This window comes from Taudactylus pleione, unplaced genomic scaffold (genome assembly GCF_031769625.1).
Source record: "Taudactylus pleione unplaced genomic scaffold, aTauple2 ptg000522l, whole genome shotgun sequence".
In the NCBI taxonomy this organism is placed as follows: domain Eukaryota; kingdom Metazoa; phylum Chordata; class Amphibia; order Anura; family Myobatrachidae; genus Taudactylus; species Taudactylus pleione.
In genome coordinates this window covers 1,287,918-1,313,760 of record NW_028284924.1, presented here as the reverse complement: position 1 = coordinate 1,313,760, position 25,843 = coordinate 1,287,918, and the positions used below count along the sequence as shown (strand labels likewise).

Below are 25,843 nucleotides of genomic sequence, written 5' to 3'. Positions count from 1 at the left end.
GGCATACTATTGGGCAATACTGATGGCATTACTGGGTAATACTAATGGCATATTACTGGGCAATACTAATGGCATATTACTGGGCAATACTGATGACATATTACTGGGCAATACTGATGACATATTACTGCGCAATACTGATGGCATATTACTGACTGATTCTGTGGTGCACACAATTCCAAATGCAGACGGATCTAACGACTTTTACAAGCTGCGCACGTGGCGTGGACTGCATACACCTATTAATGTTCTTACAAGTCGTACACAATCGCAGTCGCTTCTCACTTGAGGCTAGATGGGCATTAGTGGGTGGCAATGGGGAAGTAATCGTGTGTTGGAACATAGAGTATAACCTTGCCGTGTGCATGTACACAGAGATGCGTCCTGTTCTGGGTTTTGTATATGCAGAGATCCGCCCGATATCAGTCAGTTCCTCTAGCACCAAGGATGGGGCTGGCGTAGATGCTGATGATAATGGTGACAGCAGCACTCGCAAGAAGAGGGCTGGGAGCTGTGCGGTGGCATAAGTGCTTCCGATACAGAATGCCAGCGGATGTTCGCATGGGACTTACAATTGCAGAAAGCTGCAGGAATAGCGACTGCATTATGGACCTCATTAAGAGCCGGACGCTATTTGCGCTCGCTCGTTCACAAAAAAGGGGTGGCTATTCAAATGAACCGTTCGCTCTTTGCGGTCTGTTCACGCCTCTAGGTCTGAACGAGCGAACAAAACTTGCGGTCGTTTTTTGGAAAACTACGCCCCCTGGCCGCTCGCATCCTACGTCATGTCCGCTATTTATTAGATTAATCGAATACATCGACCAGCCTATGAACTGCTCGCTATTCTTGTGGTTGGTTTTTCCTACCACAATTTTGCGAGCAGTTCTGACTATAAAATAACCCAGTGACGTGGTCAATGACGCTGCTGTATTAATTATGCACACCCTTAAAACGCCCATTTTGACCTTTAAGCACGCCTGCGTTCGGATCTCCACTCCCCGTTTTCAAGCACCTTCCCGTTACCACCCACATACGCCTCCTCCTGTCACTCCAAATAGCAGGCATTCGCTATTTAGCGAACAAACGATTTTCGGCCGCACTGACTGGCTCGCGCATGCGTATTACGATCCGTACGCATGCGCAGTTGTGCAAACATCACTCGGAACGAACGAGCGGCTGCTTACGAGCGGCTCTGAATCAGGCCCTATGTGTGATTTAGAATCAGGCCCTTAATGTTTAACTTATTGAAAGAGGTGGATGTATAGTCGTAGAGGTTTGGACACAGTGTATTTCCATGCAATCCTAGGTGCACGCAAAAACAGCGTATGTGCCTAGTTTACAAGTAGTCATCGTCATCATGTACTGTATCTGCACCAAGAAATATGTCTCCCTAATGGGCACATTTGGTATATTTGCTGGTGCGTATGAGCCGCATTTGCATAAACTTTGCCTTTCAGGTCATAAGGGTTCTTTTGCAAGTGTGCGTATTCTAGACGTGATACCACGCCAAGCTGCGTAGTGCTACTCTGCAGCGGCCCCACTGTTGCAAAACCAAGGCGGTTTGCATCGCGGTACAATTTGTAAATGAGGACCACTGCGGGCCTGCTCTGTGAGATGGTAACAAGATGGCAACACGTCAGTCCGCCGCACAGGAGTGAAAGAGCACGGCGGACATATGCGGCTAGTTATAAACACTCACTTATTTCACACATGAATTCACGTTTGCAGAGGTGTTTTAAGACAGGAGGGGACTCGTGCACACATTTCGGTGGGTCCATTCCGTCCCGGAACAAATAGCATTGTGCCAGAGTCTTAGGTCCTGATTCAGAGGCGCTCGCTATTTTTGTAAAAAAAATCTGCCACCAGGCCGCTCGCATAGCTGTGGGTGACCACCCACAGCTTGTGCGGGCGGCCTGGCGATGGTCGCGATTGAGACCATCAGGCTTGCAACGAGACCCTTGTGGAAGGATCTCGTCCATCGCAAGCCCCAGTGAACTTCCTGCTCTAATAGAGCAGAAAGTTCACTACTGACATCACACGGGAACGCCTCCGTTTGTACAGCCACCTCTCCCCGGCCTGCCTACAAAACGGGGCGAGCTGTTGATCAACATCGACAGCCGCCCCGTTTTGCTGCAACCCCCCGAGCGAGTGAAGTTCTCACTCGCTGCACTCGCTCCGGGGCTCGCACGTGCGCACTGTCCAACCATGCGCGCTGGCGAGCGGGTCTGAATCAGGCCCTTAGTTATCTCTTGCGCATGCGCCATATTTTCGAAAAAATATCACTGCAATAATGGCGTGGACAGTTGGCAGGACAGTATATGGCACAGGCACCTTACACCCTGTACCCATTATAGAAACGCCACTGCATGTATAGTATTATGCTGCTCAGGGATGCACGGACTTTGTATATTAATGTCATGCGGTGGCTTCACTTTTGCTCTTTAAGCCTGCAGTATCAGAAAAATTACCGTTTCATGCCATCAGTGTCTCATATTGTCATTACCTATATGACAACAGTGTTTCCTTTTTAATTATACATTGTTGAAGAAATATCATGAATTTGATCTTTGATACGTGAAATGAAAAACATTTGAAAACAAAAAAAAATTTGGAAACGCGTAGAACAACATCGGCAGGACAGCTGGGCATATTCTGGGAGCAGACCTATTGTTTAATGGAAGGAAGTTCAGATTGTCCGATGCTTATCACCATCAAATTCCTGCATAATAAGGAAATATCCTGAGATGAATTTTTTTAAAATGTATTTTTCATGTCTGTTGGAACAAATCTGACCTGGGCTGCAGTACATTTGTTATCAGTTTCTTTTGTTGTTATTTTTTTTTAAGATTCATTTTAGCTATATTTTATTGTGGAGAAATCATACAATGATATTACAGTTGTATAATACTGTAGCAGCTTGGATATTAATGTTATTTATCACAATCTGCATCTCAGATGCGGCATGGCTGTGATAAACTCGCCCAATATCGTAATGAAATATCTGAATACATCACAAGGATATATCAAATATCACATGCAGGGACAGAGCTTGCGATAAAGCTCTGTCCCTACGAATCCACTTCCCATACTTTTCACTGTATTTTCTGCAAAAAATACAGTGAGTATGTGTCCGCGCATGCACCGCCACAGCCCCTCTCATGACTGACACCCCCCACCTCGTGACCGCACTCCCGCAACCCCCCCCCCTCAGCTTACACTTACCTGCCTGGTGATCGGTGCTCCGGTGAGGTCCTCTGTCTGGGGCTCCAGTCAGCTGGTCTCCGGGCTCCTGCACTGTGGGTCAGATGTTCTATGCAGCAGCTGACCAGAGTCACAGTGCAGGAGCCCGGGGACCAGCTGACTGGCCCCACCGGTCCCTGGAATCAGGTAAGTTGGGGTTTTTTTTGGGTTTTTTTTTAAACAATTTGTTTTCCAGTGATCAGCTTGTGACCACTGACCACACATCTGATCACAGGGGCCGGCTCTCGGCTCTGCTCTGCCAGTGAGAGCGGAGAAGGAGTCTGGGGACCGGGGGAAAAGCCCTGATAACGCCATCTGAAGGTGGCATTATTATCACAGGGCTTTCCCACTTATTTTTTTACAATATATTTTTAGCAAATCTCAGGCAGGTCAAGTATGGGAAATGCAATCTGCATACTAAAATACTAAAAATATGAAAATGAAAGGGCATAGAGTAGTTTTTCATGAAAACTACTCTAATTGCCCTTTAATAAATTTACGTGATACTAATATAATGTGAAAAGGGTGTGAAAACACCCTTTTTAAAAAAATTTGTTGTAAAATTAATATTGATAAATAGGCCCCTAAACATCTCCATTAAGCCATGGGAGAAAGGGGATATTTAGATGTGCCAAGTGTTACATTTGTACGTTTTAGAGTTTTAATGAAGTCACAAAAATATCCAGTGCCTCCCTAAACACATTCTCCATCCATTGCATTTAATTATTTGTATCCCCAAAACAGAAAAAGCACCCATCTTCTCTCCCCCCCCCCCCCCCACGGTCATCACAATCTTTATCCCCTTGATCCACTATCCAGTCTTTTCATTGTTGTTTAGCAGTGCTCGTTATAGTGTAGGAGGCACTTGGTGGTGAAGTCTGTGCACTCTCTCTGTAGCAAGTCATTTCTTGATTATTTTCCCAATTTCTGGATAATGTGTTTCTAAATAAGAAATCCAATACCTGTACTTATATTATGGTAAAACATTATTGGAATGACAACTCGGAAGATCTGAGATGTAAAACATCTTACTGCAGAATGCAGTAAGCAGCGCCCAGTGTCAGATGTCAGGGTATCGGGGTTGGGATTAGCGTTTTCACCTATGCCAATCAAATTTGACCAAGGGCAACCCAAACATAGAGTCCACAGATTGCAGAAATAGGCGAGTATCTTGGGACGGTTAGGGTTAGGCACTAGGAGGGAGGGTTAGGTACTAGGAAGGACGGTTAGGGTTAGGCACTAAGGGGACGGTTAGGGTGAAGATTATAGTTAGAGAAAAAAAAATGTGTCAACAATTGTGTCGACCATACCCTTGTTGATCTTTTGACCCTGTCGACCCTTTGTACCTGCCGGGTACAAAGGGTCGACATCCATGTCGACCTTTTGTGAGTTGGCATTTTATCCCTGTCGACCTATTGACTGTCGACTATTTGGTGTCGACCTATACACTGTCAACCTTTTTATTGTTGATCTAACTACACCACAAAATGTAGGTCTTACCCCCAGGCAATTGTCTCAAAGTTTCCTTATAATTCATACAAGTACCACAACGTCCCAATCCTTATCTGCTAGTGAAATAGTAATCAAAGGGTTTTTTTCGCTACATTTCTAAGGGCCAATCACTCAGTGGTAGATAAATTATACCGGGAACGTTTACGTCTTTTAAGTGATTCCTGTATGGTTTGATTCATGAGTTTTGAGGAGGTTTAATGCTGGTGCTGTGTGCCAGTGGGTCGCAATTACTTGATCTCTTGGTTTGATCATAACATTTATCCATGTCAGTTTATTACAAGTGTTTTCTTTAAGTCTTAGTTTGCGTGACACTTTGTAGCTGTCAAACATCCATGGGCATATTTATAAGGGGTGCAGGGACCGTGGGTGGCCCACAGCACACACCGTGCACCCATATTTTTTAATACTTACCTCTCCGAAGTCCCACGTCAGCTGAAGCAGAGCTATACAAAACGCCTGGAAAATGGACGCCGCGCCCATTTTCCCGATGCTTTGCACATGTGCAGTAGGGATATCGCCGGGAAAATGACTGCCGCTCTAATTTCCCAGTGACCTGCGCAGACTAGTGCCCAGAGTCTACTGCTGCTGTCAGTGTGCCGACGGCCACCGCAGAGAGAGAAGGGGGCCCCGGACGGGGAATGCACACGAGCCCCCTCCTCCCTTATTACGCCCCTGCAAACATCCATCTAAGTTTATCAAATTGCACAATGAGGAAGAAAGAAAGTCCTTTAGACAGAACTGACATTACATCAGAATAAAGGGATTAAGGCCGGACGCTCTGACCAGAGCGCTCGCTCTGAATCAGGGCCCACCTCCATTAATATGGAGCGTCCTCCTGGACGCTCGTATAGCTGTGGGTCACCACCCACAGCATATACGAGCGTGCAACAAGATGGTCGCGATGGTCGTGACCATCGAAACTGCGAGCAAAAGCCTGCGGTTGGGTTTTTCAACCACAAGGCCAGGAGTGATTTTGGCTCTATCAGGAATGATGATGTTCGTCCATGTAAGATGACGTTTAGCCTCTTTCTGAGTTCCGTTTTTTTGGAGGGAAAAATCCGAACTCAACGTGCAAACTCGAACCTATCCGAGCCTGCACATTCCTAGTTATAACCCAAGAAAAGTGGGGCAGGGAACGTGGGGATACCAATCTGTGAATATGAAAAGTCACGATCTGAAGCTAAAAGAGAAATATAATTATCAAAATGATTCTGACTAGCTGTATATTGATTGTTACATAATCTACATGTAGGTGTATCACTACCGCTCAGCCACCTATCACAGTCTAGTTTTTTTACTCTGTTTCTACACTTCCACCACTAGTGGCCACTATGGAGTCCTACATGGTCCGCCACCAGTGGCCACTATTTAGTTTTGGTTATCCCAGCTACAGCTCATGGAGCTAAATATTTCTCTTTAAATGGAGGATACCTGAAGAGCTGCTTTGCCGGTTTACTGTTTCTTGTTTCCTGTCTGATGGACTCTGGGCCTAATTCAGATATGTATGTAAACGCGATGTTTTACGCAAATCTGCGATGTTCTGAAATCAGCGCATATGCAGATCTGGGGCTGCAATGTTGCAACAGGAAGCATCACAGAAAACGGGGGCAAGTCGGCCCCAGTTTCTGGGCGTACCCAAGCCAGTGGCTGCGTCCTTGGATGCAACTTCGATGGCTCTGGCACCATGATTTCATCGGCTATCCTGAGTAACCTGAGTATATATGTATGGATGGGAGACCTAGGAGTGGTCCCAACAAAGAGAGAACTCCTTTCTGGTGCAGTCTTCAAATATTGTCCAAATATTAAAACTTTACTTTCAATTGTACATAGTTAAAATAAAGTATTGACAGGATACATTTAACAAAATCATAGAGAATATATTAAAGATTGTATATGATGGTGCAGCAGTGGCATAGCTAGGGCAGGGCCGCCGGGGCTCGTGCCCTGGGTGCCGTGGGACTGGCGGTGCAGGGGGGCCCCGCAGGCCACGGTACAGGATCGTCCTAGTTAGCCAGTGTAGTGCCGACCGCAGTGAGTGCGGTCGCACTACACATTTACAACAAACACATCGCCACCGGCGCTGGCGGCAATGAGTGTGTTTTAGCAGCTAATGAGAGTCAGGCAGACTCTCATTGGCTGCTGCGCACACTGCCAGAGCCGGGCTGGAGCTCACTCATGAGCTCCGCCTTCCAGCTCCTGCAGTGGGTGATGGAAGAGACATCATGACGTCTCATAGGACTAATCGGGAGGACGGAGACGGAGGAGCAGACTGCTGCGGGCATAGCAGGAGCAGGGATTCAGGTAAGTATGTTTTGTGTGTGTATGTCTGTGTGATCACTACTGGGGACCTGCATAAGGAGGACCACTACTGGGGGGGCACTGTGTAAGGGGCACTAATGGGGGCCTGCATAAGGGGGATCACTACTGGAGACACTGGGCACTAATGGGGGCCTGCATAAGGGGGACCACTACTGAGGGGGCACTCTGTAAGGGGCACTAATGGGGGCCTGCATAAGGGGGATCACTACTGGGGGCACTGGGCACTAATGGGGGCCTGCATAAGGGGGACCATTACTGAGGGGGCACTGTGTAAGTGGCACTAATGGGGGCCTGCATAAGGGGGACCACTACTGGGGGCACTGTGTAAGGGGCACTACTGGGGGCCTGCATAAGGGGGACCACTACTGAGGGGGCACTGTGTAAGTGGCACTAATGGGGGCCTGCATAAGGGGGACCACTACTGGGGGCACTGTGTAAGGGGCACTACTGGGGGCCTGCATAAGGGGGACCACTACTGAGGGGGCACTGTGTAAGAGGCACTAATGGGGGCCTGCATAGGGGGACCACTACTGGGGGCACTGTATAAGGGGCACTACTGGGGGCCTGCATAAGGGGGACCACTACTGGGGTACTGTATAAGAGGCACTAATGGGGGTCTGCATAAGGGGGACCACTATTGGGGGCATTGTATACTGGGAGTACTGTATAAGGGGCCCTGCATGGGGGGACTGTATAAGGAGCACTGCATTAAGGTGCATATGGAATGGAAAGGAATGTTCCCAGAGTGCCGAGAAAGGTGTGTGTCATGTTGACACGCCCCATTTTTCAGAGGCCACGCCCATTTTCGCTGAGCGCACATAGGGGGGGCTCCTTTTTTCAACTTGCCCTGGGCTAAAAAATACCCTAGTTACACCACTGCGGTGCAGTGTTCATCATGAAAATACACAATCCAGAGGGTACAATTTAGTATGCCCTTATTTCATGATAATATTCTTTGGGAAAATTCCCCTCAAATCAATTCATCCACATGCAACTACGTCCTTCACAGAAGGCAGCAGTGGGTGTTTTTATGCTCGGGTGGTCTTTGCAATCATTAGCATTTTTGCAGCTGCGTTGCATACAAGATTGCAGCTGCGATCGCATTAGCGTCCATCTCTGAATCAGGCCAATAGTCCGATAAGAACTGACACTGAAGTAGAAGATCAACTTCCCCCCAACAAGGGGGAAATGTAACGATGTGACTGTTATAAAATACGGCAGCCACCACTGAGCCAAGTAAAAGAAAACAATTAAAAATGATAAAAATTGAAAAAGGAGGCAATTGTACCAACTTAAGTACCCCAAACGGTTTCATTAGGGCTAATCGGGCACTACTACATTGATCCCCAATGTTTCTGCATGTTTTTGGGGGGTTCAGGCTGATTTCCCCGATTCTGACACCCCTTTCCGGCAGGCGGAACTTTATCGCGGGTGCGAAACTAATTGTTACGGGCCTATGTGTGCAATATATGTGATTGAGAAAATATTAGTGTCTGAAATATTTATTGTATTTAAATGCAAATTTTACATTTTATTTATTGGTTTATTAGACACAATTTGTCTACGTAATAAATACATTGTTATATACAAACTTACAGATCTACGGTTTGCGGACATTGCTGATAGCCGTCTAGGTAAGCCTAAGCTTACCTAGACGGCCAATGGTCGCGATGGTGATCCAATGCCGCGTCTCCCGGCAGGAGGCGTCTTAGACACCTCCTGCGGAATTAGCATATTAGCTGTACTATAGCACAGCTGCTGTATACACAGACGCAGCAGCTGTGCAATACCGTACATCTATGAATACGGCCCATGGATAATTAGTATGAGGCTATATCAGCGCAGCGGTTTTTTTTCCTATATTTTTGTGCTAATGTGAAGTTGGAAACACCTCCCTCCTTATGGTACGTATCCACTAATAGATGGAGAAACGAGAGCACGATTACAACATTGCATTCGTGCTGTCGTTTCTCCGTCTGTCATGTGCCTACATTGAACGTTCAGTCGTTCAGTGTAGGCTCATCAATCATCCCCGTACATGCTGAAACTGACGTGATCGTCGGGTTGACCAGCATATACGGGCGATGATAGATGTCAAAAACGACCAGTGGGCGCGCGCATCGCTGGTCGTTTTTGGCATTTAAATGCCCGATTTGCAGCCGATTACTGAGCGATTGCACGATTCCGATGTTATCGTGCAATCGCTCAGTAAGGTCGCGGAGTGGATACGCACCTTGTGTCAGCAGGTCTATACCTATAGATCTAGGGTTCTAATCAGGCGCTGGGTGATTATCTGTTTTATATTGTTCCTAGAACTGGAAATGTTTCTCAATGTAGAACCTAGTAGCATCCTATTCACCAAAGCATACATATAAATTATATTACATTTAATAATTATTCAATATTATAAGCCTGTAGGGACATACAGAATTGAGGCTGACAATACAGTATGATCAGTGAGAACGGCAATGAGTTTAGGTAACTCCAACGGCCTCTACAGTCTCCAGATCTCAGGACCTCATTCATTCAGAGCTCGTTCACAAAAAAGGGGTGGCTATTCAAATGAACCGTTCGCTCTTTGCGGTCTGTTCACGCCTCTATGTCTGAACGAGCGAACAAAACTTGCGGTCGTTTTTTGGAAAACTACGCCCCCTGGCCGCTCGCATCCTACGTCATGTCCGCTATTTATTAGATTAATCGAGTACATCGACCAGGGTATGAACTGCTCGCTATTCTTGTGGTTGGTTTTTCCTTCCGCAATCTTGCGAGCAGTTCTGGCTATAAAATAACCCAGTGATGTGGTCAATGACGCTGCTGTATTAATTATGCACACCCATAAAACGCCCGTTTTGACCTTCAAGCACACCTGCGTTCTGATCTCCACTCCCCGTTTTCAAGCACCTTCCCCTGTTACCACCCACAAAGGCCTCCTCTTGTCACTCCAAATAGCAGGCATTCGCTATTTAGCGAACAAACGATTTTCGGCCGTACTGACTGGTTCGCGCATGCGTATTACGATCCGTACGCATGCGCAGTTGTGCAAACATCGCTCGGAACGAACGAGCGGCCGCTTACGAGTGGCTCTGAATCAGGCCCACAGTCCAATAGGGCACCATTGGGAGGTGATGGGGAGGGGAGATTCGCAGCATAAAAGGGAAATCTGCAGGAGCTGGGTGATGCTCCAAAAGGAAAAAAAATACAATCAAGAGCTAAAATCAGATTGGTTTATCAAATAAAGGGCCTGATTCAGTAAGGATCGCAACTGCGATTACGCACGCTATTGGCCGATTGTTGCGTTGTGCGCATGCATCGCAGTGCGCGTACCAGTCACTGCTTTTGAAGAGGCTATGCAAACCCATCGCAGAGTGATTGACAAGAAGCACCTTATGGGGGTGTTGACGAGGGGAAGGTAGGGGGGGGCGGCGAAACGCAGGTGTGCCAGTGCGTTTGAACGCTGTTGCAGAGGCGTGCATAAATTATCCACTACGATGCCATACGCGGCCTGAGCTCTCACTACGTACCGGAAAGGTCTGACCTTGTGCAACGGTGCGATGGTACTCGATGTTACCAATGGTTCCACAGTCTTGCTAAGTATTATGGATCTGTGTAAGTTAAGGCGGGCGTCCTTATGTTGTGCTGCGACGGCATAGCGATGGCAGAGAATTAGCATATTATCACAGTGAGACTGCGTGCGTAATCGCTATTGCAATGGCAGGAGCGATCCGTACTGAATCAGGCTCAAAGATCCTGCCGCTGCTCTTAGACTTGACATCACCTACAGCAGAAACGCATTGCTGAAGTACACAGTGAGATACACACACACACACAAAGAGAATAGTATTTCTGCACTTTCACTGTTTAAAGAGCTGGAGCTCCCAGCCGCTGACACTGAGGACCTTATTCAGAGGCGGCCGTATGGTCTACGACCGCACGGCCGCCTCGATGTTTTGCCAGTGCGCATGCGCACGTGGGAGCCGGCTAGTGATGTCAGTGGAGAGCTTCCGGCTCTGACAAGAGTCAGAAGCTCTCCGGAGCTTACGACAAGTGAGACCCTACCCTAGGGTCTCGTCGTAAGCCCCGATGGTCGCGATGGTCTCTGACCATCACGACCATGACCCGAGCGGTCGTTAGAGCTGTGGGTATTAACCCACAGCCTAACGACCGCAACAGAGGCGGGCGGTCAGGATGCAAGTGGCCGCCCAGTTTCTGAGCGACCGCTTGCATCCTCCGACCGCCTCTGAATGAGGCCCTGAGTTTGCAAAGCCGCAATCTTGAACTTCAAGGAAGTGAGGGGTGGTCGCCCAAATAAAATCATCAGTACATGCGCCGAAAGTAATTGCAGGAGCGTATTTTTTATTTATATTCCACTTAATAACATTACATCACTCCACACAAAGTGATTCACTCTGAACTTGATACGGGCTTTAGAAGAAGCTTATATTTGTTACTGAATCAACTACTGTAATCTCATTACCAAATTCACGGGCAATCAGCCAATGGGACGGACTAAACCCTAATTATATGTTTGGACATTCTCTCTGAGGTAAACCATTTATCACTTAATTACTACAAAGGAGTTGGGTCGACAATCCGCATATTAACTTCGTAAAAGATTAATTCATTAAAGGATTAAAAGCGCTTTTCTCTTTATGTAGATCTGTTAGTGCATTTGATGTTGAACTCTAAGTCCACCGATTTTTTTTTTTAGCATATTACATGTCTGTCATTTGACATATTTCTGTCATTTGTCAAATTACTGTAGTGTTAATTAAAGGTGCATTTTGTTTTTATACATATGCAGAAATGTGTGCTCTGATCTACAGTATATATGTGCTTGGGTTTTGCAATTCCCAGCAGTGCTCCTGGGTATTCCATAGTGCAAGAATCTCTATAGCATGGGTCTTCAATCCGCGTCCCTCCAGCTGCTGTGAAACTACACGTCCCAGCATGCCCTGCCATCCTTTTAGCATGCTCTAATAGCAAAACTGTGCCAGGGTATGCTGGGATATGTGGTTGTACAGAAAGTTTCCAGCACCTTGTTGAATCCATGGCGTGAAGAATTCAGGCTGTTCTGGGGGTAAAGGTGGGTCCTCCCCAGTACTAGACAGGTGTACCTAAACCATTTTAATATATTCCTCAAGCTACCTCTACAGAGACTTATTTTTAGGTGTGGCCCTGAATATACTCGTTTATTACATATGTTGAAACTTCAAATGTTGCAATTGCCAGCAGGCAGAACTATTGTCTTTGGTGCAATGTTTTATCTATTAGTGCAGAACATGCCAACACAAGACAAATTTGTTGTGTTGGACAAGGACCAATAAATTAAGGCAAAACTTGACTCGTACATATAAGATGAACTGCAATATTGTTTTAAAAAAAACATAAGACGCAAAGGCTAATGGACAACTTAAAATAAAACAGAAAAAGTGCTTGTTTTGTACTCTTAGAGCCGAATTCAATTAACCTCGAATTACCCGCGATGCAGTGCGTGGGGCTATTCAATTACAGCACGCGGCAGCCACTTAACACGGATTTCTGTTCACCTCCTCCTGAGGCTCGAACACAAATCCACGTTACGTAGGGCTTATTGCCCTTATGGTGGCAGCCGCAAACACGTTAACCTATAGCTCCGGGTACTTATCCCAATCTATGGTTTAACACGTGTTAGTGGTAGATTTACTGTTTTCGATTGAATAGCCTCTGGTGTAAAAGGTCGATGACATCACCCTTCTTCCCTCACGGTAAATTAACGAGGCTAATTGAATCCGCCCCTTAAAATTGTGAGTGAAAAATAAAACTATTTTACTACTAACCAAATGCTTTACTTTTACTTTTTGTGCTACAGTATTAGAACTACAATGAAAGTGTGGCACTGAGGTAAATGGGATGTTTGCCCACCACTTACACCCTTTTCAAATCGATGAAACGCGTGGATGAGGAAGTACAGTGGAGGGGCTGCAGCTCCTTTACAGAAATGTTTAGGACATGATTATAGGTCTATCTTTCATGCCTATTAAAAGGAAATTAAAATGAATTAATTATTATCAGGTCAGTAGCACGGCATTTCCGCATCCTGTTCTTCCCCAGAACATGTAGCGTCACTAAGAGGAGCAGACTAAATGCTGGGCACCTGGCGCATCTTAAGCACAGGTCGCCGAGCGCCTCCACAGGCTGCAGCGTTCTAAGCACAGCACAAGTTGGAGAAGGATGCCATCTCTTCAGCCTTGTGCCATGGGCGGTGGCACTTATCACATAAATTCCCTACAGTCCTGTTTATTATATAGGCGTAGGGGATAATAATTTACGCATTTCAGAGTTTTGAGGTTTGTAGTGACTGTGTCTGTCCTATAGTGTAATGGTGCGCATCCACTACGCGATTAAACAGGCCGATTTAACGATAATGACATCGTTATCGTACAATCGCTTGTAAATGTTGCGCATCGCTGGTCGTTTTTGACATCTATCATCGCTCGAACATGCTGGTCAACCGACGTCGTCAGGTTGACCATGTTCTGGGATGATTGATGTGCCTACACTGAACGACTGAACGCTCGGTGTAGGCAAATCACAGACTGTGAAACGACTGCACGATTACAAAGTCATAATCGTGAACTAGTTTCACAGTCGGCAAGTGGATACACACCTAACCTTAAGTGTCATTTTTCTATGTCTGAGTAATTCTTCTCTTTTGCCTAAGAAACAAATATACTTGGATCCATGGATATTATTTTATAGCAGCTCATATAAGAGACGTCATAGAGGCAACCAGTTCTCATGCGAATGCAGTCTATTGATTCACTAAGAAGATAAAATGTAATAAGCCGCGCAGAATTGCTGTGCTGCGCCAGTGTGATTACGCCATGTTTATGTGCGCGTCTTAAAGATATGGGTACAGTTTGGTATCTTTGCCATATCCAAACCCTGGACCATAACAGGAACATAGCTGATGCAGCACTGGTGATCAGGTTACCTGTGCCAATGTTCAGGCAATGTGCATGGCAGGATACATGTGTGTTATCTGCGCCCGCTTGTCTTAGAACTTAAGCTGGAAAATGATCATATCTACATTCAATTCTGTCTGTATTTTCAGCTGTAATTTCTGCAATGTTATTGAATGATCATAAATGGTTTTAGCAAAATGTGTTCTGTGGTTTTGTTTCTGCTCTGCTTGCCAGCTGCTCCACCCTTTCTGCTCAGTGCCTTGTGTAACCCCTGGGCTAAGCTACGTATATCCAATGCTGTACATTTCATGCCCTGATGTACATTTATGCAAACAAGGGTGTCAAGCGATTTTATGCAAAGTAGCTATTCTGCAGACAATGCTGACGTAGGATGTCTCTGTATATAAGAACAGAAAGGTGAAGGTGTGCGGAGACTAATAAACAGTATCGCTCATGAAATAATGGGTATAATGATTATTGGTACTCGCTGCAGCAGTGTGAGCATTAGCAAAGTTGTTGCGCTGGGGAAATGGACAAGGGGGGCAGTTGTTAAAGTGTACACAGAGTGGGCCAGCAGACAAAACTGGGTGAGAGCAAGGCAGACTTGCTTAGTCCCTAAGACGGGCAACAGTGCATTAAATTTGGGATCATCTGAATCAGAGACCAATTCAGATGGGATGTAGTTTATACCCTGGCATTCTGTACCCAACCTATTCAGATGCCTCTCAATGAACAATATGTAGTTATGCTCACACAACAATCATTCCACATTCTAAGTCTGCCAGATAGTCTCTGCATTACCTTCACCTTCCAGTCTCTGCATTACCTTCACCTTCCAGTCTCTGCATTACCTTCACCTTCCAGTCTCTGCATTACCTTCGCCTTCCAGTCTATGCATTACCTTCGCCTTCCAGTCTCTGCATTACCTTCACCTTCCAGTCTCTGCATTACCTTCACCTTCCAGTCTCTGCATTACCTTCACCTTCCAGTCTCTGCATTACCTTCACCTTCCAGTCTCTGCATTACCTTCACCTTCCAGTTTCTGCATTACCTTCACCTTCCAGTCTCTGCATTACCTTCACCTTCCAGTTTCTGCATTACCTTCGCCTTCCAGTCTATGCATTACCTTCGCCTTCCAGTCTATGCATTACCTTCGCCTTCCAGTCTATGCATTACCTTCACCTTCCAGTCTCTGCATTACCTTCAACTTCCAGGCTCTGCATTACCTTCAACTTCCAGGCTCTGCATTACCTTCAACTTCCAGGCTCTGCATTACCTTCACCTTCCAGGCTCTGCATTACCTTCACCTTCCAGGCTCTGCATTACCTTCACCTTCCAGTCTCTGCATTACCTTCGCCTTCCAGTCTCTGCATTACCTTCGCCTTCCAGTCTCTGCATTACCTTCGCCTTCCAGTCTCTGCATTACCTTCGCCTTCCAGTCTCTGCATTACCTTCGCCTTCCAGTCTCTGCATTACCTTCGCCTTCCAGTCTCTGCATTACCTTCGCCTTCCAGTCTCTGCATTACCTTCGCCTTCCAGTCTCTGCATTACCTTCGCCTTGCAGTCTCTGCATTACCTTCGCCTTGCAGTCTCTGCATTACCTTCGCCTTGCAGTCTCTGCATTACCTTCGCCTTGCAGTCTCTGCATTACCTTCACCTTCCAGTCTCTGCATTACCTTCACCTTCCAGTCTCTGCATTACCTTCACCTTCCAGTCTCTGCAATACCTTCACCTTCCAGTCTCTGCAATACCTTCACCTTCCGTTCTTATACAGAGTCAGACATCCTAAGTCAGCATTATTTGCTACTTTGAAAAAAATCACCTAGTGGCCATATTAATTTAGCCACTCAGTGTATATGTATAGATAGATAGATAGATAGATAGATAGATAGATAGATAGATAGATAGATAGATATTACTGTAGATAATTAAAGACGACATATTAAAGATCCAGAGGAAACTAAAGTTCCCAATGATTCATCAATATTTAAAGTGAAAGTAGTAGCAATAAACACAATGAAAAAATGTAAAATATTAACCCAAATCCCCAGCGGTCTCCTAAGTAGATGCTTCTTGCCTACACTAAGGATCTATTCTCTAACTACAATAAAAAAATATCTACAGTAGGGAATGGCACTTCCAGGGGCGTTATAAGAGAGGAGGGGGCCCGTGTACACTCACCGTCCGGGCCCCCTCCTCTCTCCCCGGCTAGAGTGTGTCCGATGTCTACTGTGCATATGCAGGTCACCGGAAAAATGGAGCGCCAGCCATTTTCCCGCTGATTTCGTACTGCGCATTTGCAAAACGCCGGGAAAATGGCAGTGGCGGCCATTTTCCAGGCATTTTCTATAGCGCGACTCCATAGCTCACCAATGGTTTACATCTTGTGGTGAACCCTCTATATTCATGCTTGTGAATTCTTCTCTTGATTGTTGACTTTGACACATATACACCTACCTCCTGGAGAGTGTTCTTGATTTGGCCAACTGTTGTGAAGGGGTTTTTCTTCACCAGGGAAATAATTCTTCTGTCATCCACCACAGTTGTTTTCCGTGGTCTTCCGGGTCTTTTGGTGTTGCTGAACTCTCCGGTGCGTTCTTTCTTTTTAAGAATGTTCCAAAGAGTTGATTTGGCCACACCTAATGTTTTTGCTATCTCTCTGATGGGTTTGTTTTGATTTTTCAGCCTAATGATGGCTTGCTTCACTGATAGTGACAGCTCTTTGGATCTCATATTGAGAGTCGACAGCAACTGATTCCAAATGCAAATGTCACACCTAGAATCAACTCCAGACCTTTTACCTGCTTAATTGATAATGAAATAACGAGGGAATAGCCCACACCTGTCCATGAAATAGCTTTTGAGTTGATAGTCCCATTACTTTTGGCCCCTTAAAAAGTGGGAGGCACATATAGAAACCGTTGTAATTCCTACACCGTTCACCTGATTTGGATGTAATTGCCCTCAAATTAAATCTGAAAGTCTGCAGTTAAAGCACATCTTGTTTGTTTCATTTCAAAGCCATTGTGGTGGTGAATAGAGGCCAAAATATGAAAATTCTGTTAATGTCCCAATATTTATGCACCTGACTGTATTGCTGATTGGTTGCTACGTTACACAGCACGTTGTGGGCAGGGGGGCACTGCCCAGAATTTGCAATCATCTCCCCCTTGGATTACCTGCATACCAACATTTTCGATTGTCAGTATACAGGATTATAGGGACAACTCATTCCATATAGAGCTGTCCCAGCAATGAATAGATGTCAGTATAATGTCATTCAGGATGTAATTGAAAGTTCAAAGTATGCAGTTATTTTCATAGGTTGGTGGTTTCTATTAGTAATTACAAAAAGGTCAATTTGACCACTTACCCCCTTTTGAAATGCGCTGCGTACGCTCCCTGTAGGGCCGCTTCGAGGAAGAAGCCAAGCTCAAAGTCCTGACAGGGGGCGCTACCCTTAGAGCTCCTCGAATGGCCACTGCTCGCGCTCTAGTGGTGAAGACAGAAAGGAGAGGACTGCGTGAAGCACAAATGTATACACTGTGGAGAAATCCACTACGTGGAACTTAAGCTGCTCACATACAATAAGATTTTGTTTGATTGGTTAATTAATTATATGGTCAGTATAATATCCTAGCTAATAACAGCTCTATTTACAGCTGGCATTGAGGAGCTGTGACACTAATTGATCCTTCTTCTCAGCTAACAGGTAAAATACTCTATTTACAGCTGGCATTGAGGTAAAATAATAATGCACCAGGCACATGTTATTGGAGCATTGAATATTATTTGAGGTAAACTGGCATTAATTACAATATGCACACTCTAGTCTGTTTTAAGGCCTGGCTTTGTATTTATTCCTAGATAAATGGGAATGGTTTGTTTGTTGTGGAATATTTATTGGTAGTCTGGTAGTGGCAGGGGGTATTGGGGGTGGGATGCAATCTTTTCAATCACACATGTCTGCACCACTATATATTAATTACTGTATAAGCTGCAGTAGGTAATATGCTGCTGTGTTTTTTTTCTTATTCAGAATTTTTCTATTTTGCTAAGTGTAATTACATTGAAAGAGTTATACAGGAGTTAAAGAGGAGGAGAACAGTAGGATTACAGTCAACCTAGAATCTCTACTAGTGTAAAATTTCTTTGAAGAAGCTGAACTTTGGCCTCTCTCCAAAATAACCTGCGTTCTCCATAACCTGGACACTAGTTACTAAACACCCTATGGCATCCTGGACACTCTCCCCAACTGGACCTTGGTTACCTGGCAATGAGTATCTGTACACCTACCCTAACTTGTACCCTAATATAATCACTAACCGAATACAATAACACTATGCCCTAACCCTAATACCAAAACCCAAACAACCCTAATCCTCTACCCTCATACGGTAACCCTAAGACCCACCCCTGACCCTAAAACTCTATCACTAATACCCAAGCAACCTGATTCCTAATACCCTAACACTAATACTGAAACAACCCTAACCCTAAAACCCTAACACTAATACCCAAACAACCGTAATCCCTTATCAACCTTAACCCCTAACCCTAATCCCGTAACCCTAACACCCACACCTAATTCTAATACACTAACATTAATAACCAAACAACCCTAACCCTAACACTAACTCAAAAGGGGCAGATTAAATGGGTCAAATGGTCCTTATCTGCCATCAAATTCTCTATTTTCTATGTTTCTATGTTACTTAAACTCTCATTGGATAATCAGGCTCAGTGTAAGGTCCGTGGTGTTTGGCCCTCATGTGCAGCCACATTTCTCACAGGTACAATGAGATTGCAATGGTTTAATCTTGTTCGACCATGGGACAAAGAGAATAGGGCTGTCTATGTACAAGCTGCACTTTGCAGGGAAAACGAGGGCTTGTAATTGATACAAAAATCTATATCTATATATGACATTCAGACAGGAGATAAAAGGTATAATTGGTTGTCCATTATATGAGCTACAGATGTGTCTTTATACATCTAGCCTCCTTGCGCGTTAAACAGCCATTCTCGTCGCACTAAGCTGCGGCGTAACTCTGTAGCACCCAGCGTCTTTTCGTGCAACTTTTTTCCCTTCAAATGTGTCTTATTCACACAGTGATGTGAATAGGATACACAAGCCACAAGCAGCTTCTGCTGATTAAAATGAAATACAGCATGTCTGTATTCTGCTGTACAACAACTGACACTGGGCCTGATTCAGACCTAGACGCTAAGAAGCATTCGTTCCTAGCTGCAGATGGTTCACACTGTGCGAGTGCGTATGCATTGCAGTGCTCGTGCGCGAGCAAGTCTTTGTGATCAGGAATCGTTCACTCGTAGCACAAAGACTGAGCGCTACCTTGAGTGACAGATAGCGTCGTTTGTGGGTGGCAACAAGGGAAGGTGCTTGTGAACGGGGGAGTGGTAGTGCGAACGCAGGCGTGTCTGGGCATCAAAACGGCGTTTACAGGTCGTGAATAATTAGCAGGCAGCATCATAGTATGCGTTACCTGGCTGGTTTTTACACTGAAGTGCTCGCAGTGCTTGCGGTAGGGTAAAGGCAACCTCAAGCGATGCGAATGCTCCCGATGGTAACTGATGTACCGATGGTTGCATACACTTCCTGGAGATGACGTGTGCAAGTGGGCATCTTAAGACAGGCTGGTGGGCGTCTACATACACAAAGTGATCGCACACCAAGACATGGTGGGCATGCTTATGCATTGCCGTGCGATCGCCTGCCTTGCTGGGTGTGTTCCGAATTTGCATACGCTGGGTGCGAGCGTAAGCATCTAGCGAGCGGGTCTGAATCAGGCCCACTGCAACGTAGCATTTCGCATGCAGATACAGCCGCAGTTGCACACAGAATACAGGCATGCCGTATATCATTTTAATCAGCAGAAGCTGCTTGTGCTTCCTATTTGCATCACTGTGCGAATAAGACACATTTGAAGGGAAAAAAGTTGCACGAAAAGACGCTCTGCGCTGCTAAGTCACACTTAACTCCCGCGTTCTGTGTGACGTGACTTGTAGCGTACGGAGGATAGATGTAGGTGAACACATCTGTATGATCAAAACGAGGAAAACTAACAACAATCAACATCACCCATTAAGGGGGAAACGTGTTGCACCTTCTAAAGAGTAGAGAAGTGGACAAGTGCAAAATTTGCCCATAGCAACCATTCAACTTGGAGGTAGCATTTATCAAGCACATTCTATACATTGATACAGTAAGCAGCTGCTACTTATCCTCTTCTCCACATGTTAGAAGGGTTGACACACTTCCCACCTAGGAGGAGATGTATCAAGCTGTGAAAAGTGTGGAGAAGTGGACCAGTGGAGAAATTGCCCATAGCAACCAATCAGCTTCTACCTAACATTTTACAGACTGTACTTGATAAATGCTACCTTGAAGCTGATTGGTTGCTATAGGCAACTGCTCCACTTTCCACTTTCTCCAGTCTTTGATATATCTCCTTCTAAGGCACTAAACTATCACAGTAATATCTAAAGATGGAATTAATTTTGGTTGTGGAGGTTACTACAGTAATCCATTGCGTCTCTACAACTGCTGGAACACAGGGAACTGGCTGGAAATTGCTGACATTACACACAATGTTGTCACAACAAATATACACAATGACTGCATAATTATTACTATGATCTGAATTTCTTAAAAACATGACACCGGAATTCTTTGATCCAAGAGAACATCACAACTACCTATTGAGCATTAATGTTCAAGAATTAATGACGTTAATATTTATATCTGGCCCGATCTCCTGTGCTGGCTGCCTGTGGCATTCTATGCAAATGAGAGAACAGGATTAAAAGTTTATTTATATTTTACATACAGAGTTTAGATAAATAAATAACGTAATTAATTCTAGTTTTATTGATCGGGTTTTATATGGAAGTGACGGGTCCTTTATAAGCGCGGCGTCATTATCTGCAGGGAACGTAATGCCGCCAGGAGCAAATGCAGGATTTGTAGAGGGAGGTTTATATATATATATATATAATAATATATATAACATATATAATAACTAACACATACATACACACTAACACATACTAACACATACACACACTAACCCTTACCTCCCCCCCCCCAGTGCCTAACCCTAATCTCCCCCTCCCAAGGGTGCCTAAAACTAACCCCCCTCCCCGCACCCTAAAACTAACGCTCTTGGGAGGGTGCCTAACCCTAACCTCCCCCCCTAGTGCCTAACCCTAACCTCCCCTGGGGGGTGCCTAAACCTAACCTCCCCCCCTAATGCCTAACCCTAACCTTCCCCTGGGGGGTGCCTAACCCTAACCTCCCCCCCTAGTGCCTAACCCTAACATTCCCCTGGGGGGTGCCTAACCCTAAATCCCCCCGGGGTTCCCTAAATCTAACCTCCCCACCCTGGGCTAAGTGTATACTTACCTGGCAGAGAGGATGATCGGTCCGGCGTCCTCGGCGTCGGGATTAGCATAGGCGTCAGTATTTCGACACATATGTTAAATCCCTTGCCAGGATTACTCTATCGGGATTGAGACCGGCGGCCGCATCTTAACTTCATGCCTAGCAGAACACAGCAATGATAGAAGTGATGTAGGTAAATAGCAGTAGCTCTTTTTATTTGGCATCCTTTAACTTGTCTATCTACATGCGTGGCCAAGTTAGCAAATGATCGTGACAATTGAATTTTTTGTGTTTCGTTCTATTTCTAAACCCCTTCTCTGCTGAAGGTTTTCTCACCCTTGTACTGAGGTAATTGTTTTACATTTGCGATCTTCACATTCCAGAATCAATATCAATGATTATTTTTTTTTATGCAGTACCCACACTAATTATACCTTTTGTTAGATATTTTTTTTTCAGAAGACTTTGTATTTTCAAAAACTACCGTTATTTTTTCTAATATTACAAAAATAAAATTAACCCAAATGGATAAAAAAAGTTTTAATTGACTTTTCAAAAAAGGCAACCAAAAGCAAACATGATTGTGGTGTTTAGAAGACAAAAACAAACAAGAAATAGTTTGTGTGGTTCTTGTTTCGCCAGTTCTATGTGTAGATTTTGACAAAAAAAAATCTGCACTTGAAATGAAAATGTATTTTCCACTGTCTCGATTTAAACGCTTCCTATGTGTAGTGTAAATATAACAGCACAACACGGCAACATTTTAAAAACTCGATAACCTACCGCATTAAATAAGTGATCCCTTTTTTATTTGACACAAGATTCCCGCACATCTGTGTAAAAAAGATTTTGTATTCTGTTTCCATTATTGTCTCGTGAACACGAGACAATTAACTTCAAACGGGCACATTGTTTGAAAAAGGAAACTCTTTCAAAGCAGGGTGTGTACGGGCCGCTATGGGGGAGAGAAGACACAATGAGCCCTATTTTATTTCGTAGCGCTGGGCGATACTGTCTGGTGATCACAGATGATCACTAGACACTCGCTACTAGTGGGTCACTTAAAGTGGGGACTCCCCACTTTCAAATATGTGCGCATGCGGACATTTCCCAATCCAGCCAAGCGTCTACAGGGGTTCCATACCGGCCAACAGGACCGGTGAGAGATATGTAAGAACGTTTTGGGGCTCTTTTTGCCCCTCGCTGCAGAGAACAAGTGGAGCTAGTCCTATGCAGTCTTATTGTATATCCAGAGGACAAGCCCCAATTCAAACATGAGATACCATAGAGGGGAAAAAGCAGAAAGACAGAGCAGAAGAGGCAGCAGAAAGAAGACACCAGGTCAGGAAAATAAGCCTTCAGGACACCTAAGCCTGTGTCACTAAGCTGGAGATCATGAAGTCAGACCACCAAACATGCTCCTCAAATACCCCTCAGATCACCCCACATGCTCCTGAGACCTCCCCGCTATCTTCATAAATGCCCCTCAGAGCTCCTCATATGCCATGAGACTACACCATATGCTCCTTAAATGCCCCTTAGTCTTCCCCACATGCCATCCGACCAGTCCACGTGCCCCTTACATGTCCATCAGATCCCCCACATGCCTTCAGACCTCCTCAGATAACTTTTACATTCCCAAAAGATCCCTTCACATGCCCCTCACACTTCTTCATATGCTTATAAATACTCATCAGATCTCCACAGGCCATCAGACCTCCCCCACAAAATTAGAGACAGGCACATAGAGACGCCCCTTACACTACATGGTTTTGAGTGAAAAAACTGTTAAAGATCACCCTAAAAAGCAAATATTAATTATGAAAGTCACAGGTAGTCATTTTGTAAATATATACCTATAAAACATGTATTTCAGTGGCATATTGGGCATTATTGTAAACTTGCGCCACTTGTCACCTCATACAAATACTAAGGTTTAAAGTAACATGACAATTATAAATTAAACAAAGCAGATAAAATAGGATACATCTTTTATCTTCCACCATAGTTAAATCCCTCAATGTGAAGCACTGTAATTAATGCAATAGATTACAGGTTCTCAAACTCGATCCTCAGGACCCCAAACAGTACATGTTTTCCAGGTCTCCTCACAGAATCACAAGTGAAATAATTATCTCCACCTGTGGATCTTTTACAATGTGTCAGTGAGTAATGGATATACCTGTGCACCTGCTGGGCGACCTGGAAAAAGTGAACTGTGTGGGGTCCTGAGGACTGAGGGGGTGATTCAGACCCGGACGCAATGCAGCGCACTTTTGCAGCCATCGGGGGCATGGTACGCAAATTCTGCAATCGCACGACAAGGCTTAAGGATACCCTCGATGTCCTAGAGAGCGACGGCAGAGTCGAACGCACGGCGGTCTATAGACGCCCCCTTTTCCTTCGCAGCACACGTCATCTCCAGGAAGTGTTTGCAATATCAGTAACATCGAGAGCCCTACCCTGCCGCAAGCACTGCGATCACTGCAGGTTGACATACAACCAGGTGATGTGTACAATGACACCTCCATGCTAATTATGCACGCCCATGAAACACCGTTAGGATGCGCGTTCACACATCCACACCCCTGTTTTCATAGACCTTCCCCTGACACCACCCACAAACGGCACTGTCACTCAAAGCAGCGCTCAGTCTGTGTACTTCGAGCGCCCGATTCCTGATTGCTAAGACTGGCTTGCGCACGCGCACTACGGCTTATACGCATGCGCAGAATGCGAAAATCGTCCAGCTACGAGCGAATGCTGCGTTGCGCCCGGGTCTGAATGAGCTCCTGAGTTTGAGAACCACTGCATAGAGTATAGGCCTGATTCAGCAAGGAATGCAGTTGCTAATACCCAATCGGCCGATTCTTACGTACTGCGCATGCGTATGCATGGCAGTGCGCCGACTAGCTATTGTGATCGGGACTGCGATCGCAGAAGTTATGCAGACCCATCGCAGAGTGATTGACAGGAAGCACCGTTTGTGGTTGGTGACCGAGGGGGGTGGTCGGGGAAATGCAGGCGTGCCACTGCGATCGTATGCCGTTGCATAAATTATCCACGGCGATAGCCTACGCAGTGTGAGGTCTCATAGCGTGCGCGGTTGTTAGCAATCTCTGAGTAAGGACAGGGCTTGTGCAACTGTGCGTGAGGCTGCGATGCTTCTCGAATGTACCGATGGTTTCACTATTTTGCTAAGTATTATGGATGTGTGTAAGGTAAAGTGGGCATCCTTATGTAGTGCGGAGTTTGCACGCAATAAACTAGCATGCTATCGCAGTTGAACTGCGTGCGTACGCAATATTGCAATCTGAATGCCCTATGTTACAGAAATATTTCTTTGAGATCATATGAAAAAAACTCTTTCTAGCTTGGTAACGTGTTTTATACACCGAGGGGCTGACGCTGAGTCGCAAGCGAAGTGGCTGTAGATGGGGGCAGCCGCGGAAGACTTATTTACTACCTTATGCTAATGTGAGAATTCGTAGGGCCAATGTGGGGGTTTGTGCGTGCGTAAGCAGGAACCCATGCCACCAATAGATTTTGCTTTGTGTGCCCTGTTGGCGCGTCTTTCCCCATCAACGTTCTAAGGGACTGGACGTGCCCTCTGATCCAGATAGGGTACAAGAAGTGCCCTATATCACCATCGCTATTACTAAGGGCCATATCAGACTACAACGCCCAGCAATACCTTTATGCTCTAGACCAGGGGTTCCCAACCACGGTCCTCAAGGCACACTAACAGTCCAGGTTTTTAGGATAACCATGCTTGAGCACAGGTGACTTAATTAGTACCTCAGTTATTTTGATTTAACCATCTGTGCTCAAGCATGGATATCACTAAAACCAGGACTGTTAGTGTGCCTCGAGGACCGAGATTGGGAATCACTGATCTAGACTGCTCATCCCTGTGTCTCTGTGTCACCTTGATATTCTAACTGATTAAATAAACCTAAGACCCAGTTAAGATGTAAAAGGTGTGGACTAACCACCACCAGCACCTCTGCTGTACAAATCACTTAAAATCATGTACTGTACAAAAAGGGCCCAGTGTACTCCCAGTATACTGTCTGTGGTTACAGGGCTATTTTTCAGTCAAAACGCACCAGAATGCAGTTCGTGAAGGTCTTTTGAAAAATGACGTAATCAGGATGGGCATTCCGAAACCTCGTGTCAGCTGGGCCACCAGGAGAATTTGCATAAAAATAAATTTTGGTTTTTTTTAGCAACTGTAGCCATGGTGTGACTGCCAGATGGGTGGGAGGCGGATCTGAAAGGATCACACCCTGGCCTGAAGCAAGCCGACATTGCAGCTTTCAAGCAGGGGGGGTGTGACTGACTGGAGCCACCAACACTGATGGGGAGTTGGGGACGATGGCTGCACGGTGATGCATTGTGCCCTGTACCTCACCTTTACCCC

The 25,843-nt window shown here is 45.4% G+C and overlaps 1 protein-coding gene across 1 annotated transcript in view; it reads right to left on the bottom strand.

The window, feature by feature from the left end:
• The window catches only part of TTC7A (tetratricopeptide repeat domain 7A), a 472,360-nt gene that overhangs the window by 405,020 nt on the left and 41,497 nt on the right, over positions 1-25,843 (bottom strand). The window contains exon 5 of the mRNA XM_088450682.1: positions 17,389-17,507. Within this exon, the coding sequence (XP_088306808.1) occupies positions 17,389-17,507 (119 nt within the window). The remainder of the gene's footprint in view (positions 1-17,388; positions 17,508-25,843) is intronic.